We start from the raw sequence: 16,069 nt of genomic DNA on the forward strand, positions 1-16,069 counted from the left end.
AATTATAAATTGCTTCTACTTTAAAAGTTTTCAAAGATTATCCTCTATTAGAAGGTATATTTATTTTATCCAAGAATGCAAAACTCTGTTAAAGATAAAGATTAAAAAACACTTGGTTAAGCAGTTTGTTTAAAGTTTATAACTTTCAGGGGTGCCTGGCTGGCTCAGCCAGTGGAGTGTACAACTCTTGGTCTCAGGGTCATGAGTTTCAAGCCCCCATACTGGGCCTACAAATTACCTAAAAGTAAATAAATAAACAAATGAAGTTTATGACTTTCAAACTGAACATGTAGGTGACTATTTTATGCTTATGTTGCTACCACTAGTTATAGCTGTAAGGCTTGCTTTAATGCAAAAATGTCTATAAATCCTGAACAAATTAGCTGTTGATATATTTTCGTGCCAATATAAACCAAAGGACAAGACAGTTGTAATCTGGATAGACCTGTTTTACAAACAATATTTCAGTAATTATCTATACAACTTTTAAAAATAGAATTTTAAAACATCTTTAATAAGTGATCTAATTCTTCTCTACTGGAAGGTATAAAATGGAGTCTGGATTATTTCTTGAAGTCCCAGTTTACTTTCTGCTAGGAAAATAATACAATTTAGTTGGATGTTAGAATTTATATAGTAATAAAGTGAAACACTTTTTAAAGAGTCTCTTGGAGATCAAATAGGAAAGCTGAGTTTGACGTTGGGAAAGGAACTGAACTGAATATTTATACTTGGCTTCCCTTAATAGACACGGAGAACCATCTGCAGTACTCCCTAGAATTCTCACAAAGGTGACTTTTTGGGTTTTTTTCATCAGGTTTCATAACTATATACAATTCTTACTTACCCATATGGTTTTGTTTGTTTAATTAGGTTTTTGGTTTTTGGCTCGTTAGTTAGTTCATTGAAGACCATTGTAATGGGAGGATTTTTGTTAATTTGTTTTTGCTTGACCTTTGGTGATTGTCCATCAGAGGCTCTTCCAATAATGTAATTCATGAAGAATAAACTGGATACATCACCATACTGTGCTGAGTTTAAAATGTCAGGTTTAATTTGAGCTTTTGCATTATATCCTGATATTAAAATAGCAAATCCCTCCCATTTTTCAAATATATCTTTATAAAGTACCAACAGCTCCATCTTCAGGATCAAGCAACTGATTTTAATACTTTACTTTCTTTCCAAATAAAGTTTTATTCTTTATCAGAAGTAGACCATTTTTCTGTAAAGGGCCAGAGTGTAAGTATTTGCAGCTTTGTGGGCCATAATGATCTCTGTCACCACTACTCTGCCATTATAGCACAAAGGCATCTATAAGTAGTATGTAAACACATGAATATGGCTGGGTTGCAACAAAACTTTATTTATGAACATTGAAATTTTAATTTTCTTATAAATTCCCTTAAAAAAATTTTTTAAACCATTTTAGCTTGCAGACCATAGTTTGTTGATCCCTGTTTTCTATGCTCAATTCTGGGTTATTGACACTACAATAGAAACATGTTCAAGAACCTCTGCTGGTGGAGCTCGTGCCACTGGTTGAAGGTTAGGATTCCTGAAGGGAAACAATGTACAGTCCCCTGGGTGAAATCAGCCCTGTGTATTCCTGTGTTTTCCTGCCATTTCTGATTTTCCTGCCATTACTGATTTTTGTCTAAATGCTCAATGCTGCCTTGTAATCCTCCTCCTCTCATTTTTCTCTTCTGTTCTTTGAGGAGACCATGTCAAATAGTTTCTCTCCTCAAAACTGCAGCCCATTCACCTCCCAACCTTCATTATGCCCCAAGTGTATGTCCTGCCTTCTTAGCTTACCCAGAAGATAGAAGCCATCAAGCAAAAACTCCCATTTCCTGCCTCCACACCAGCCATCTTAACAGTAGAAACCCATTCTTTCTACTTTCCCTCTTATTGAAATGGAGGGAAGCTTGAAGCTGTTGTTGGCCACAGTATTCTATTGGGCATCATTTTTTGCTAATATGGTCTCATCTGCTTGGCCTCCATGAATTTCTCATAAGTTATATTTTGCTGGTTGACATTCCTTTTTGTTTTTCAACTTTGTTGTCAGTGATTTGATGTATCTTTTTCTGCCACTTTAAAGAACGTGATGTGCCTGTTGTGTCTCATCCAGTCTTCCTCACACTCTGTCTTCTTACAGCTCCTATCTTCGTATTTTACGAAGTGTTGGTGTTGTATAGATTCTTGACCTAGGCTCTCTTCTTCCATTCTATACCTTATCTGAAGTTTAAGTTACTGCTTGCTGTAACCTAATGACTCCCAAAAATGTACTTCCAGCCCATATTTTTCTCTCGTACTTTCTAAGTCACCTGCATTATTGGTCATCATCAACCTCAAAACTACTCTTCCTCCTGTGTTGCTTTATTTCAGATGAAATCACCATTCCCTTACTGCTCAAGTGAAGATTTTGGGCATCATTCTGGAAACTTCACTTAATCCTAATTGATTCTACCTTGTGAATATCTCTCCATTCTCACTGCTGGTTGAACACATAGTGGTCTTTTGCCTGTTGCATCTCCTCTACACTGCATCCTTTAGCAATCTTTTTATAAAAGAGTAATTTTCTTTACCAGCTTAAAACCCTGTGGTGACTACTCATTGCCCTCAAGATAATGTCCAAACAAAGCCTATCATTTTGCTTGTCATTTCTTCCTCACTCTCACGCCAGCCTGAAGTATGTCCATGTCCTCAAAGGAGCCATACACTTTTTCTCATAGCCTTGAAAAGTGCTATCAGGGACACTTCTTTGTCTTCCTCAAGCCTGGGTTAGCTCTCCACTACTAGTGAATTGTGGTCACTTATCAGTAACCTCAAATGTCTTGAAACCTCACAGGGCAGAAAATGTCCGAAGCCTTGCCCCTAGAATGGACCATAGTGTTTAGGAGGAGACAGACGTCTCATACCACCAGCTTAGTTAGGTGGATTTTTCTCATGAAATCAATATTTCAGTTTCTGTGTTAACACCTTCTGGATAATAGCCTGTTGCCATGATAACTGAAGGTTATTCTCACTTATGCACAACATGATTGAGACTACCTCCTGTGTCCTCAGCAGAAACTTAGATACTTAGACAAACAGTGTGGGCAGTCCCATCCACTTTCATGAAGGATCTCTTTCTCCAGCCCACAGAATGTTCCCCTCTTACATATTTTAGAGTATCAGGCGAGCTCTAGTATATAGTGCAGACACCCCAAAAAGGAAGGGTAAGGAAAGAGCTCTTTCTAAATACCATTGAAATAGATACTGGATTTTTTTTCCTGGAACAAGATTGGCAAATGTAGTTTACAAGCTGAAATTATTTGATGCTTATAACTTGATAACCTTTTTTAACTTCAAATACCAGCATGGAAATAAGTGATGATGAATGATGACATATGTATGACAGTAATTTAGAACAGAAGCTGCGAATGTTTGATTTAATGCCTGTTAATATTTTTCTCGAGAGACAATACAACACAGTTCTAACAAGTATGGATAGTAGAGCTAGATTACTTAGGTTCAAATTCTACCTTATTAGCAGTGTGTGCCTTAGTTTCCTAATCTGTAAGATAGTTAATAGCAATACCCACCTCGTAAGGTTGTGAGGATGATTAAATGAGTTAATATTTGTAAAGCCCCAAGAATATACCAAGCATTACATAAGTTTTTGAAAATTAAATTTAAATGAGTTTGAAGAATTAAGGAGTTCAGGGAAGATTTTTATTTTGACTGTTCTAGAATCATTTTTTTCCCCTTAAATGTAAGAAGTGTCAGATGCCAGAAGTTACCTTATGTGTTCTGACGTTTGCCTCTAAAGTAACTGTTTGAAAAGAGCCACCTTCCCTGAGATGCATGCTTTGAATTGGCGTTTTCTGATCTGTATAGGTCCTATGTCTTGAAGTCATACCATTGAATCTTGAGCTAGGGTAGGAATTTAACCTATAGCAACTAATATAGGACACAGTTGTTGAGTGCCCAGGTCACATCTCCTCTGGTCTCCCAAATAGTGTTCTAGACAGCAGAGCTGCCTGCAGTCCTAAGAGCAGGAGACCATAATGCATATCTTATGTTGGGAAAATTCAACGTTGTGGTATAAATAGCTAGTTTTTCTTTCCAAACAACTGTAGTTGTTCTAAACCTTCACAGATATCACTTAACTTGTGAATGTGTTGTTTCTGAAGAGGGGGAAAAAAATCTAGATGCTGTACTTTAGAAGTAAATGTTGGCACTGTTCAGAAATGGGGGCAGGTGTCTGTTAGTTATAGATTCTTTCTAGAAGTTGAGCCTCAAGGATATTAGAGGTCTGGAAAAGAAGTTGGTTTTCTGGGTTTTGTTTTTAAATTTCTTTGGCAAGGAGGTGAGGGAAAAACACAAGAAAATCCCATGCTCTTCTCTCATACTATTCGTTTAATACTTATTTTAAAAGCTATTTTGAGTTTACCATAAAACTTTGAAAAACATTTGTCACTTTTATTTTCTAAGTGTTTTTCTTCCATACAGGAACTTTGCATTGATGGCGACTAATTTGTGTGTTTTTCTTTTTTTTCTTTTTTTCCTTTTGCATGCTGTCCCCTGTGTTGGAACTCTCAATAGAGAGTAAGTTGGTTCAATATTTGTTGGAAACCTAACTTTACTGCATGACTGTGAAATTAACCCTTTTTCTCTGTTTTCTCTCCCGAAGAGTTCATGCAGTGTCGGACCCTTTGCAATCCACGAAATGCTATTTGCAATTATGCAAACTGTCATTCTGTTTGGAGATGTGCTTTTTAATCTACTAATTAATCTAATTTGATGATGTTCTTCTGTTCTCTATTTGATGACTGGCACACCTAAGATAGAAGTGAGATTGAGAAAAGACTGCCTCAACTGTAATAGCTCAAATGTTACCATTGTTTTCCAATAAATTACACCTGTGAGATATGTGGAATTATAAACTGATTCCATTGAAGGTTGGTTCCATTGAATTATTAGAAATAATTCCCAACTTCCACAATGACTAAAAAAATCTTTAGCCCTAATCCTCCCATATGTACTTCCTAATATTCTATAAATTTCATTCCATGAAAGCAAAGAAAACAGTTTATGGAGCAGTGGCTCTCAAATTTCTTTTCTGAAATCAAGTTTTTAGCCCTAATATTAGCATATCTACTTTCCACTTTCTCTGTTAATTTTAGGTAAGGAAATGGGAGGATATCAACATCTAACATCAGTGAACCTGTGATAGAGTATCAAGTAAGAAAAAAAATTTTTTTTAAGATTTTATTTATTTATATATGAGAGACACAGAGAGACAGAGATACAGGCAGAGGGAGAAGCAAGCTCCATGCAGGGAGCCCAATGCGAGACTCGATTCCAGGACCCCAGGATCACGCCCTGGGCCGAAGGTGGCGCTAAACCGCTTAGCCACTTGGACTGTCCTCAAGTAAAAAATTTTATGTGAAATTCTCAGTATATGTTTTGGATAGATATATATAGGCATGTATATTATCAGTAAGTACTATTGATAGGATTTAAATATTATGAAAATAATAGAATTCTCTATGTGGAATACTATAAATAACATGTCTACATTTTTGTTCATCTGTACTCATATATAATCAAGAGAAATTTCTATTTAGGAGAATCAGAAATCTTCTTAAAGAAAATAGCAGTTCAGATCTTGGCAGGAACATAAACTTTGGATATGTCAGCATGAAAAGAAAGGGCCTCCTGGAAATGACTGGCATGAGTCCAGAGAAATGGGAGATGTCAGAAAGTTTATAGGAGAGAGAAAGAAGTTGTTAATCTTGGCTGGGTTGAAGGGAAGATCTAATATATCTTCCCTTGCCATTGAGAAAAAAGGGCTGGCTACCAATTACAGGGTAACTCTCCATGTAAGAGAAATCCTTACTCTTTAAGGAACTTTTTCCGCACATTAATTGAACAGCTTTTTGTTCAGTCTTCAGCTTCTGATAAACTTTGAGCTTGGCTCTAACTGGTAATGCAAGACTATGTAAAAAATAGAGGCTTTATTCTCAAATGTTATATGTTCCAAATGGGAAGATAATAAAAATACAGAAAAAGCTAAATAGCACTGTTAAGCAAGTCCCACAACAGTTCCAAGGGGCCAAATTCTAAGTGGTGTAAGAAGCTTTCTGACTGGGACATGAGTGGTAAACTTTGTAGTGAGAAACATGCTGTGTGTAAATAGAGGAGTATGGTAGAAAACCAGGAGTGTGGTGAGATGTGCTCAGGGACAAAGACTTTATGTTGCCAGATAGTCCAAGGTCAGTTTGGAGAGTTAGAACATTGTCTAAGCATTTGAGACATTATTTTGTAGACTATTCTATAGACGATGGAGGATTTTGTTTCTCTCAGAAGAATGATATCACAGTTTGATGGTAAGAAAGAAGCATGAGTTGACCTGCTACCTGTTCTGTAAATAAAGTTAGATTGGAACACAGCTGTGCTCACTTCTTGGCATACTGTCTTTGGCTGTGCTACAGTAGCAGAGTAGTTGTGACAGACATTGTATGGCCTACAAAGCCTAGAATATGTACTTACCTGGCTTCTTCCAGAAATCCAGACTTGAGGTCAGAAAGACCTGGTGCTTATAGTGACAGTATGATGAACAGATTTGGGAAAGGCCAAAAGAGCTATTTTAGAAGTTATGAGGCTTTGTAGTCTAGAGCAGAGGGGGCCTTGTTAAGGTCACACTTTTGATGAAAAGCAAATCACGAAGACTGGCTCTCCATCATTGCACATTTAGAATGCAGAAGGAAAATCCCTGACAGCAGAAATGAAAGAAAGAAAAGAAATAATAACGGGAAAGCAGTGGCAAGCTACAGAATGACTAAGCATCCCAAACTAATGAAAAAGCTACTACTTTTTGTGATTAGGAGATAATTGGTGGGAAGGAAACACAAGGAGAAATTCTTAAGATGTTATCTTTTGTAGCTATACGCAAAGGATTGAGATTGAGAATATAAAAATAAAGATAGTAGTGGAGACCATATGGAGAGCAAGAATCCAGAATAGAAAGATGAGTCTTAACCGGGATAAAATTGGCTCTCCCATGTGAAAACAATTACCAGAAGGATGTCTATGGAGGAAATGAAAGTAGGGGGAAAGTCAGTGGAGAATTTATGTGGAATGACAATGAAGTAGATGAAGTTATCTCATAATGGAGTGGATGGAACACAGCTGAAAACCAACTAACTTAGCTTTAAGTCATGACCCAACCTTTCACTATGGAAACCTTGGACAAGTCACGTAATTTTCTGGTTCTCAGTTTCCTGAGAACCAGATAAAATGGGAGAGTTGACTTGGGAATTGTAATATTGATTTTGCTATAGTGAAAGCTTAAAGTTGGAATCTTCAAGAGAAGAGACAAGAGTTAAAGCAAGATTAAAAGTTAAAGAATTTGAGTGTTGTGCCTGGCAAACTAGGTTTGTGGGATGGGCACAAAGCCCTGATGTGTAGTGTTTGCTATAATTCCTGAGGTGTAAATACTTGTGCCATTGCTGATTTCAAGCTATCAGCTAGCTTACAAAATTCCTAAATATTTTAAGAATCAGCTTTCTAGGCAAGTACTAACTGAGTCCAACACACCACCCGGCAGATTTGCCAGGTGCCAACCAATAAGAGTCAGTACTAAATTAGATACATGCATTTGCCCTAAAGTAGGTTTAGTGGAGTTCCTCAACAGTATTCTAGACCCAGAGGAGATGGCCAGAGGCCATTTAATTGAGACAGTGGGCCAAGTTTTAAATTTAAGAGAAGCTAGGTTTTTAGGTATGGTTGGGAAAGTGGGATGGAAGTTAATGATTCTTCATTGTGAATAAGAGCAGTGTTGAAGAGATACTGCCTGGGAATCAGAGAATATTAGAAAATTTAAGATAGTCATAGTTCCTGCTTTTACACTTATAGTGCATCTTGAGAAAATAGCTAGAGTTTATTTTTTTCTAACTCAGATTCAAATATTAAACCTTAGTTATAATTCTAATCAGGAAAATCCTTCATTCCTAAGTTAAGAGAAAAAATGGGAGTGCATGTATAATTGCATAAAGGAAATTCAAGAATAAGGAATATATTGAGAACAAAACTCATTACTCCTCAAATTAGCAAAGTTTTGAGGTTATTAGCTTTTTAAACAATAGTTTTTATAGTCTGTTGTGATTATACATTGTCTTATGATAGCTGATATTGGTCCTACAATTATTTTCTTCTTTACCTAGAAATAAATTCTGCAGTATGAATTGAATTTCTTATAGAGATAGAACCTTAATGTTGGTCATTTTTCATAAGTATTTTAATGAAATGCATTACTTAAGAATATTAGCTTTCCTTTCCTTAAAATTTTTTATCTTATAAGACTTTTCAAACTACGTGATTAATATTGCAGCCAAGTAAAAAACCCATTAAAAGAAATGGAGACTGGGGTGCCTGGGTGGCTTAGTGGTTGAGCAGCTGCCTTTGACTCCGGTCCTGATTCCGGGGTCCTGGGATCAAGTCCTGCATTGGGCTCCCCACGGAGAGCCTGCTTTTCCCTCTGTCTATGTCTCTGCCTCTCTCTCTCTGTGTCTCATGAATAAATAAAATCTTTAAAAAAAATAGAAAAATAGAAACTAATAGCCATCTATAATTTTTTAGAAATCACTAAAATTAAGATGTAGATTTGTATCCTGAATTTATTTTAGGTACAGTTATAGTTATCCCAGGTCATTTAAAATTACATTTGGGGCAGTTTTAATAAATAATGTATCTCATACCAATTTGTGACAACTGACAGATTGAGATATCTAAGAGTCTCTAATTAGCCCAGTATGTCAGAATGTTCTTATACTTTAAGGTAACTGTCAGCAAAGTCATCACCTGATTAACTCAGTGCCACTCTTCCAAAGAGCAAAGAGCTGGTGAGGCTATCAATAGGTAATTCCTTGCCCTAAATTTCAGATAAAATAGGTTTTAGTTTAACAGGATTTTAAGCTATGGCATCATTGACAGCATTAGGTGTGGCAGTCATTATGGCCAAAGTTTCTTTACCAAGTGATGCTGCATGGAATAGCTAATTGTTGAACTTCGGCAGAAGTTGGATAACAGTTCAAACGTACTCTTGTATCACAGAGTCCAATGAAAAGCAAGAGAGATTGTTTTTCCGCTTGGCTGCCAATCGCTGTGCCTCTGATTCCTGTATTCCCTTTCTATTTTGATTTTCAATTGATCATAAAGGTCAATATTTCCTCCTTTTTCTCTCCCTTTCCCTATTTATCCACTTTAGGTATTCAGCATGTTTTTGGAGACTCTAGTGGATTTTATACAAGTCCACAAAGATGACCTTCAGGACTGGTTGTTTGTACTGCTAACACAACTATTAAAAAAAATGGGTGCTGATTTGCTTGGGTCTGTACAGGCAAAAGTTCAGAAAGCCCTTGATGTTACAAGGTAATATTTTCTTCATATATTTCAAGTTTATCCAGTAGTCATCAGGAATGTTTGGTTTCTGTGTTTAGATTTCTGAGTCCTTTTGATCCATTTAGAGCCGCATGTATTCATTTGAAAATTGCTAATGATGCCCATTCACATGGGTATAGCTAATGGGACATTGGCCCATAAATCAAACACTGCCTTTATTTTCTAAAACTGTCATGTACATTGGTTGAATAATTCAAAGATGATATTTCATCTTAATTAGGAGATTCAAAGCAGAGTTGAAGATCTTATTCAATCTAATGTAAACATAAAAAATATTTCCTAAATTTAAAAAGAATGTTTTATTATGCACTTAAATATTCAGAATCTTTTTTCAGAAGAGTTTGAACCAATGTTATATTTCTACTCTCTTGTATGGATTGTTGAGGTGATTTATTTCAATACCCATTTACTAGGTTGAGGTGAGTCTAGAATTCAGATATTAGGTCTGGGGAAATATCTCTATGAACATTATTAGTTCATTTTTTTCTTTTTCTTTTTAAGATGTTTTTATTCATTTATTTTAGAGAGTGTGCAAGCAGAGGGAGAGGCAGAGAGAGAATCTCAAGCAGACTCCCTGCTAAGGACAGAGCCCAGTGTGGGACTCCAACTCATGACCCTGAGATCATGACCTGAGCTTAAATCAAGAGTCGGATCCTTAACCGACTGAGCCACTCAAGCACCCCACAACTTTTTTTTTTCTGATTCAATCCAGAGTTGAGGCAAGACACAGCATTATTTATTATCTTGTTGCTTTTTAACCCCCAAAAGGATATAGATTCAAATGTTCACATTGTTCTGGGAATAATTTGTGTACGGTACTACATAAACTATACCACTTACAGTTGCTACTTCATACATGCTCTTTGAATGACACGTTTTGGTATTAAGCATAATTTTCTGTTTAGTTTGGTAAATGTTTACTTGCTGATTCATTTTTGTTTTGCTTTATTCTTTGCTTATTTCAGAGAATCTTTTCCAAATGATCTTCAGTTTAATATTCTAATGAGATTTACTGTTGATCAGACCCAAACACCAAGCTTGAAGGTAAAAAATTAAAGTTTTTCAAAGACATTGTAAGGAATTGAAGTATTTTATTGATAAAGTTATATTGATATTTGTATTTCTGTCCAATGAGCAGCTGTTCCATCAGTGGATTTTGTTTTTATAAACTTTCAGACAGTCAAGCCAGCACTTCGGGACCAGCTTCACTCTTTTTGGAGCTCCAAGGTTTTTTTGTTTTTGTTTTAATCTGCATTATTTCTTTTCTTAACTCTCTTTAAAAATTCTGCCGTGTTTCAGAGAATGTTTGTATGCATCTGATTTCAACTACTAACCTCTGTAAGCCCTTTAAGCATGCACAGATTTATTTCAAATGTTACTCAAATGCCAGACTGTCTCTTGAAGAAGCTTCCTGGGGATTTCCATTTAGAATGCAGCACAATTATGGCCATCTAACTCTAAGCTGGTAATGCAGACTTGCTCTGTGAAGTCTTATCTAATTTTATGTTTGTGATTTCCCAATGCTTATTTTTTTAGTTTAGAAGTTTCAGTAGGTATTTTGGGCAAAATGTCAGTTTTGCCTATATATTTATTTTAGTAAATAAAAATTTTTAAGTTTAATCTCCCTACTATTCTCCAGTTCTCCTTAACTGAAATAGTAACTTTTCTTTTTGCAATGTGGTATTTCTAATGTGTGCATAAAATTTAGAATCAGGATTAACTTTCTCAATTATTAGCACACATTTTCTAGTTAATTTATATGAAAATGAGGTGAATTCCAATTTGTGACTTAAAATAATTATTAAGTTTAACATAAAAGAAAAAATAATTTAATGCAAAATCCTCTGAATTCTTTACTACAGATGTTTTCTTAGTGAGTTTTATTAAATGAGATTAAAGTCAGGGAAATAACAAGCATATGTGCATTTACAAGCCTTACATTTTTCTGCTCTCTTCTGCACGAAATAAATTTCTATAAGCATTATTGCCCATGATCAATTTTCCTTTAAATTTCTGAATATGATTTTGCCTTAAAAATCACAGTTATGTTTCTTCCCAGAGTTAACTTACCCTCAACATAATGTTAATTTCTCAGACCTGCTTTGTGAAAGGGATTCCACCTATTTTGATTTTAAAATGTGACCTACAGAAAGAGAATCACTTACTTTATTGATAAATATGTTTTGAATTCATTGTCTTAGCCATTGTGCAAGGCATTCCTAAGAATATATAATTTACAATTTTTTAATCATTATTATAGTGCATGATAAATTGTAATAAGGGTTATGATTTAGGTACTAGGGGTAGGTAGGTAGGTAATCAAGTGCTGTTGAAAATGTACATAGAGATATTTCATGGGCCAGTGGAAAGGGAGGTCTCTAAACCATTAGCTTAAGAAATAGAGAAGTTCAGGGAGAGAATAAAGTTGCTGGGTGCCTAAAGAAAAAGACTATGGGAAACAAAATTAGCTTTCCTGGCTGATGAATCCCTGACCTCTACCTCTGAAACTTAGTAATACATTATATGTTAATTAATTAAATTTAAATTAAAAAATTTTAAAAATAAAGTTAGCTTCCCTATTAGAAAATGGAGACTGGATTTACAGACTTTTTTATATACATGCATTACATATTATATAAACACATGCAGGCAAAGCTGTAGGGAAAAACCACTCTTCAATTCTAAATTGATATTTTAAGATAACAAGGAAAAGTTAAATTGGAGTCGTACCTGTGCCCAGAAATAAAAGTAACTTTCAGATGGGTGGCAGATTAAGATTAAAAACCTGAACAGGGGACGCCTGGGTGGCTCAGCAGTTGAGCGTCTGCCTTTGGCTCAGGGCGTGATCCCCGGGGTTCCGGGATCGAGTTCCGCGTTGGGCTCCCCGCATGGAGCCTGCTTCTCTCTCCGCCTGTGTCTCTGCCTCTCTCTATGTCTCTCATGAATGAATAAATGAAAGAAAGAAAGAAAGAAAGAAAGAAAGAAAGAAAGAAAGAAAGAAAGAAAGAAAGAAAGAAAGAAAGACCTGAACAGGTTATAGAAAGACACAACTTAAGTTGAGATCTATAGTCTTTACTAAAAGAATGATGGATCTTTTAGATAAAGGAGAAAATTTTATATGAAATTTTATTTCTCATAGTCATGTGGTTAAATGTCAGACAAGAAGCAATAAAATGGTGCAAATGGCAATACAGAGTGATTTTGAGTAATATTTTAAAAAATAATTTTGGTGACCTCTTTTTCTGGGTTTCACAGATATGTTGTAAAGTTAATGCACATTTTAGTGAGATAATTTTTCCTTCTCTGAAGAAGAATGCATGTTTGTGTTATTAAAATTATGGATGGTATGTCAACTTAGGAAATAGCCTACTTAAATCTAAACTTTCAAATGATTATTACATGTGTATTGTGGTTATTTTGCCTAGTGGTATAATAAACACACCTATCCTGTTGAAACCCTTTAAAACTTTACACACCTCTGTAAATTGCCAAGACACTGCACTAGTTGAATCTCACATAGCACAAATAATTATATTCAACTATTGATGGTGGTGGTAAATTGAAAACAAACTACATTGATGTTCATTCTTTGATTTACTATAGTCACCTTTCAGTTAGTTATCCACATTTCATAGAAGGTGACATGGCTTCAAGAATCCAGAATATGAGATGTTGCTGTAATTTATTGGGCCTGCTACCATAAAATTAACCGTAAGTCTCTTTCCCTCTCCACTGTACATTTTACCTGAGATGGCTGATAGGTTAACTCCATTTTTTCCAATATGTCTCTTAAAGTTATAGTTCTTAAAATTTATTCATTTTGAAATGAATGTAATCTGATCACTTTCCTCTTTTAAAAATCTTTTTAAAGATTTTAGAGAGAAAGAGCATGCATAAGAGAGGGGGGAGAGGGAAAGGGGAAGAGAAGCCGACTTCCTGTTGAGCACAGAGCTTGATCCCATAACCTCATGACTTGAACCAAAGTCAAGAGTCAAATGGTTAACCAACTAAACCACCCAGGCATCCCCTTTTTCTTTTATAAACTGGAGTCTGAAGGGGGAAAATGTACAAGAGTCAGAACCTTATTTTAACACTTCACTGCCTTTAAACTTGGCACTATACTTCCCAAAGACTTTTTGGGGTTGAATGAGACAAGTAGCATGTTAAGATCAATAACAAGGGCAGAAAGATCATTGTTACCTTAACCTTTGGCAATAGTTTTCAGAGTTGCTGTTTTACTCATACATGTAAACTTTCCCAAGTCAGCAAATCAGTATTTAATACGTGTTCAACATCTGCCATATCCAAGGACTGTGCACTATGCCAGGTGCCATTTCTAAACAGAGTCCTTTAGAATCATTATTTAGAAACCCTAGAATGTTAGAAGATATGACCATTAAAGGTTTTCAACCTGCTTTTCTGTCCCAACACACCTGAGAGAAAGGAGATAATTTAATAGTGGCTTATGCTAAGGATGAAAAAGGCTGAGTAGAAGGAAGAAGCAATGTGTGCTTTGACCGACCTTCTGCTGATGGTGAAGCCTGCATTCGACCACACACCTACCTACCATGCACCCAAACATTAGGAATTACAAATATGTGTATTTTCTTTAGTGGTACTTTTGTAAAACTTCTTTGTGACACCTCTATTGAAAGGTATTTCTAGCAATTGATGGACCTATTAAGGAACATGATCTCATTGGGTGAATGTTACTGTATGTTTGGAGAAAAACCTGTATTGCCCACCTTGATTACTTACTTGGTTTAGGATACCTTATTTCCAGGATACTTTGGTTCATTTCCCCAAAAGCCAAATTACACTTAATTTATAAAGACTGGCTCCCAGGGAAATGTAGACAAGAGTCAGCTGTAAGCTTTGAAGGCCGACTCAAGAAGGGTCTAATCTTGTCAAAAGAGTGTTCTGCACTTGTTTAGACACAGGGAATGAAATACCCGGGACTTAAAAGTTCTGCTATTATGTGAAAAACAAAAATCCACATTACCATGTGTTTGTATCTCAGGTATGTAAGTGGTTATATAATTTCTTTTTTGTTGTTAATTTGTTTCATTTTGTATTGGTCGAAAGAATAATTATTTCTGAAGTATCATCTGTATCTCTCGGTGACTGATTGTCGTCTCTCATTGTGCTTACATCTGCAGGTGAAGGTTGCAATCCTTAAATACATAGAAACTCTGGCCAAGCAGATGGATCCAGGAGATTTTATAAATTCCAGTGAAACTCGCCTGGCAGTGTCTCGGGTCATCACTTGGACAACAGAACCCAAAAGTTCTGATGTTCGGAAGGTATGTTTTAACTTAAGGTTTAGAAGATAAATTAGAAAAGCAATTGGTAATCAATACAAAAGATTTACCTCTTGACTGTGGAAGTATTCACTCCTACACCACGTGGTTTATTGCTACCTCCTTTCTTGTAGAAGCTTTGTTGTGGTATAAATAATTTGCCTTTCATTTTTTTCATTTGCCTGGGTTTTTTTTTTTTATGTTGTTTAACTATCTGTTCATATTTTCAACATCTCTGTAACATATCCATGAGTAACATTTTCCATGTGTTCAAAAACATAAGTTAGTTATTTCATGGGAAGTTCCTTCCTAGACCTTCTGTTTTCTTTACCATCTTTTTAGGATTTCCCTTCACCCCAATCATTGATTTCTTGCATCTTATATGTAGCTCTGTTTACTCTCTTCCTCTGTGAATCATTTTCTTCAATATTTACTGCAACTAAGCACATAGAATATAATATACGTTTTATGACCTTTATTTCTAATGGCAAACACTTTACCCAACAGAAGCAGAATGTAGGGCAGCCCTGGTGGCGCAGCGGTTTAGCGCCGCCTGCAGCCCGAGGTGTGATCCTGGAGCCCTGGGATCGAGTCCCACGTCGGGTTCCCTGCGGGGAGCCTGCTTCTCCCTCTGCCTGTGTCTCTGCCTCTCTCTCTCTCTCTTTCTGTGTCTTTATGAATAAATAAATAAAATCTTAAAAAAAAAAAGATTAAAAAAAAGCAGAACGTACATCTTCTCAAGTGTACATGGAACAGTCTCTGAACATGTTCTCTGACCACAATGGAATGAAATTAGAAATTAATAACAGAAAAAAAAAAGAAATTAATAACAGGAAAATTTGAGGGGCTCACAAATATGTGGAGACTAAACAACATATTCCTAAATCACCAGTGGATCAAAGAAATCAAAAGGGAAATTAGAAAATACAGTGAGGTGAATGAAAATGAAAACATGACATAACAGAACTTACAGGATATAGGTACTTGAGTGGTGCTTAGAGGGAAATTTATAGCAGTTAATGCCTGTAATAATAAGGTCAAATTAGTGACCTTGACTACTACCTTATGACACTGGAAAAAGAAGAACAAACTAACTCTAAAGTAGACAGACATAATCAAGATTAAAGCACAATTTGGGGCACCTGGCTCAGTAGAGCACATAACTCTTGATCTCCATGTTATGAGTTCCAGCCCCACTTTGGGCATGGAGCCCACTTTGAAAAAAAAAAAGATTAAAACACAAATTAATTAAACAAAACAATGATCAGTGAAACTAAAAGCAGGTTTTTCAAAGATCAGTGAAATTGGCAAACTTTAAA

At 35.7% G+C, this 16,069-nt stretch overlaps 1 protein-coding gene across 33 annotated transcripts in view; it reads left to right on the forward strand.

Moving 5' to 3' along the window:
- Nucleotides 1-16,069, forward strand: part of CLASP2 (cytoplasmic linker associated protein 2) — a 176,587-nt gene that overhangs the window by 126,282 nt on the left and 34,236 nt on the right. For 12 of the 33 annotated variants that reach the window (XM_041733819.1, XM_041733821.1, XM_041733842.1 and 9 more), the window contains 3 exons: nt 9,257-9,420; nt 10,416-10,494; nt 14,610-14,753. In XM_041733819.1, coding sequence (XP_041589753.1) covers nt 9,257-9,420; nt 10,416-10,494; nt 14,610-14,753 — 387 coding nt within the window. Of the gene's footprint in view, nt 1-4,590; nt 4,594-9,256; nt 9,421-10,415; nt 10,495-10,626; nt 10,678-14,609; nt 14,754-16,069 lie in introns of all 33 variants that reach the window. The other 21 variants (XM_041733812.1, XM_041733815.1, XM_041733816.1 and 18 more) reach the window with 3 other exon arrangements.

Source organism: Vulpes lagopus, chromosome 19 (genome assembly GCF_018345385.1).
Source record: "Vulpes lagopus strain Blue_001 chromosome 19, ASM1834538v1, whole genome shotgun sequence".
Lineage (NCBI taxonomy): Eukaryota > Metazoa > Chordata > Mammalia > Carnivora > Canidae > Vulpes > Vulpes lagopus.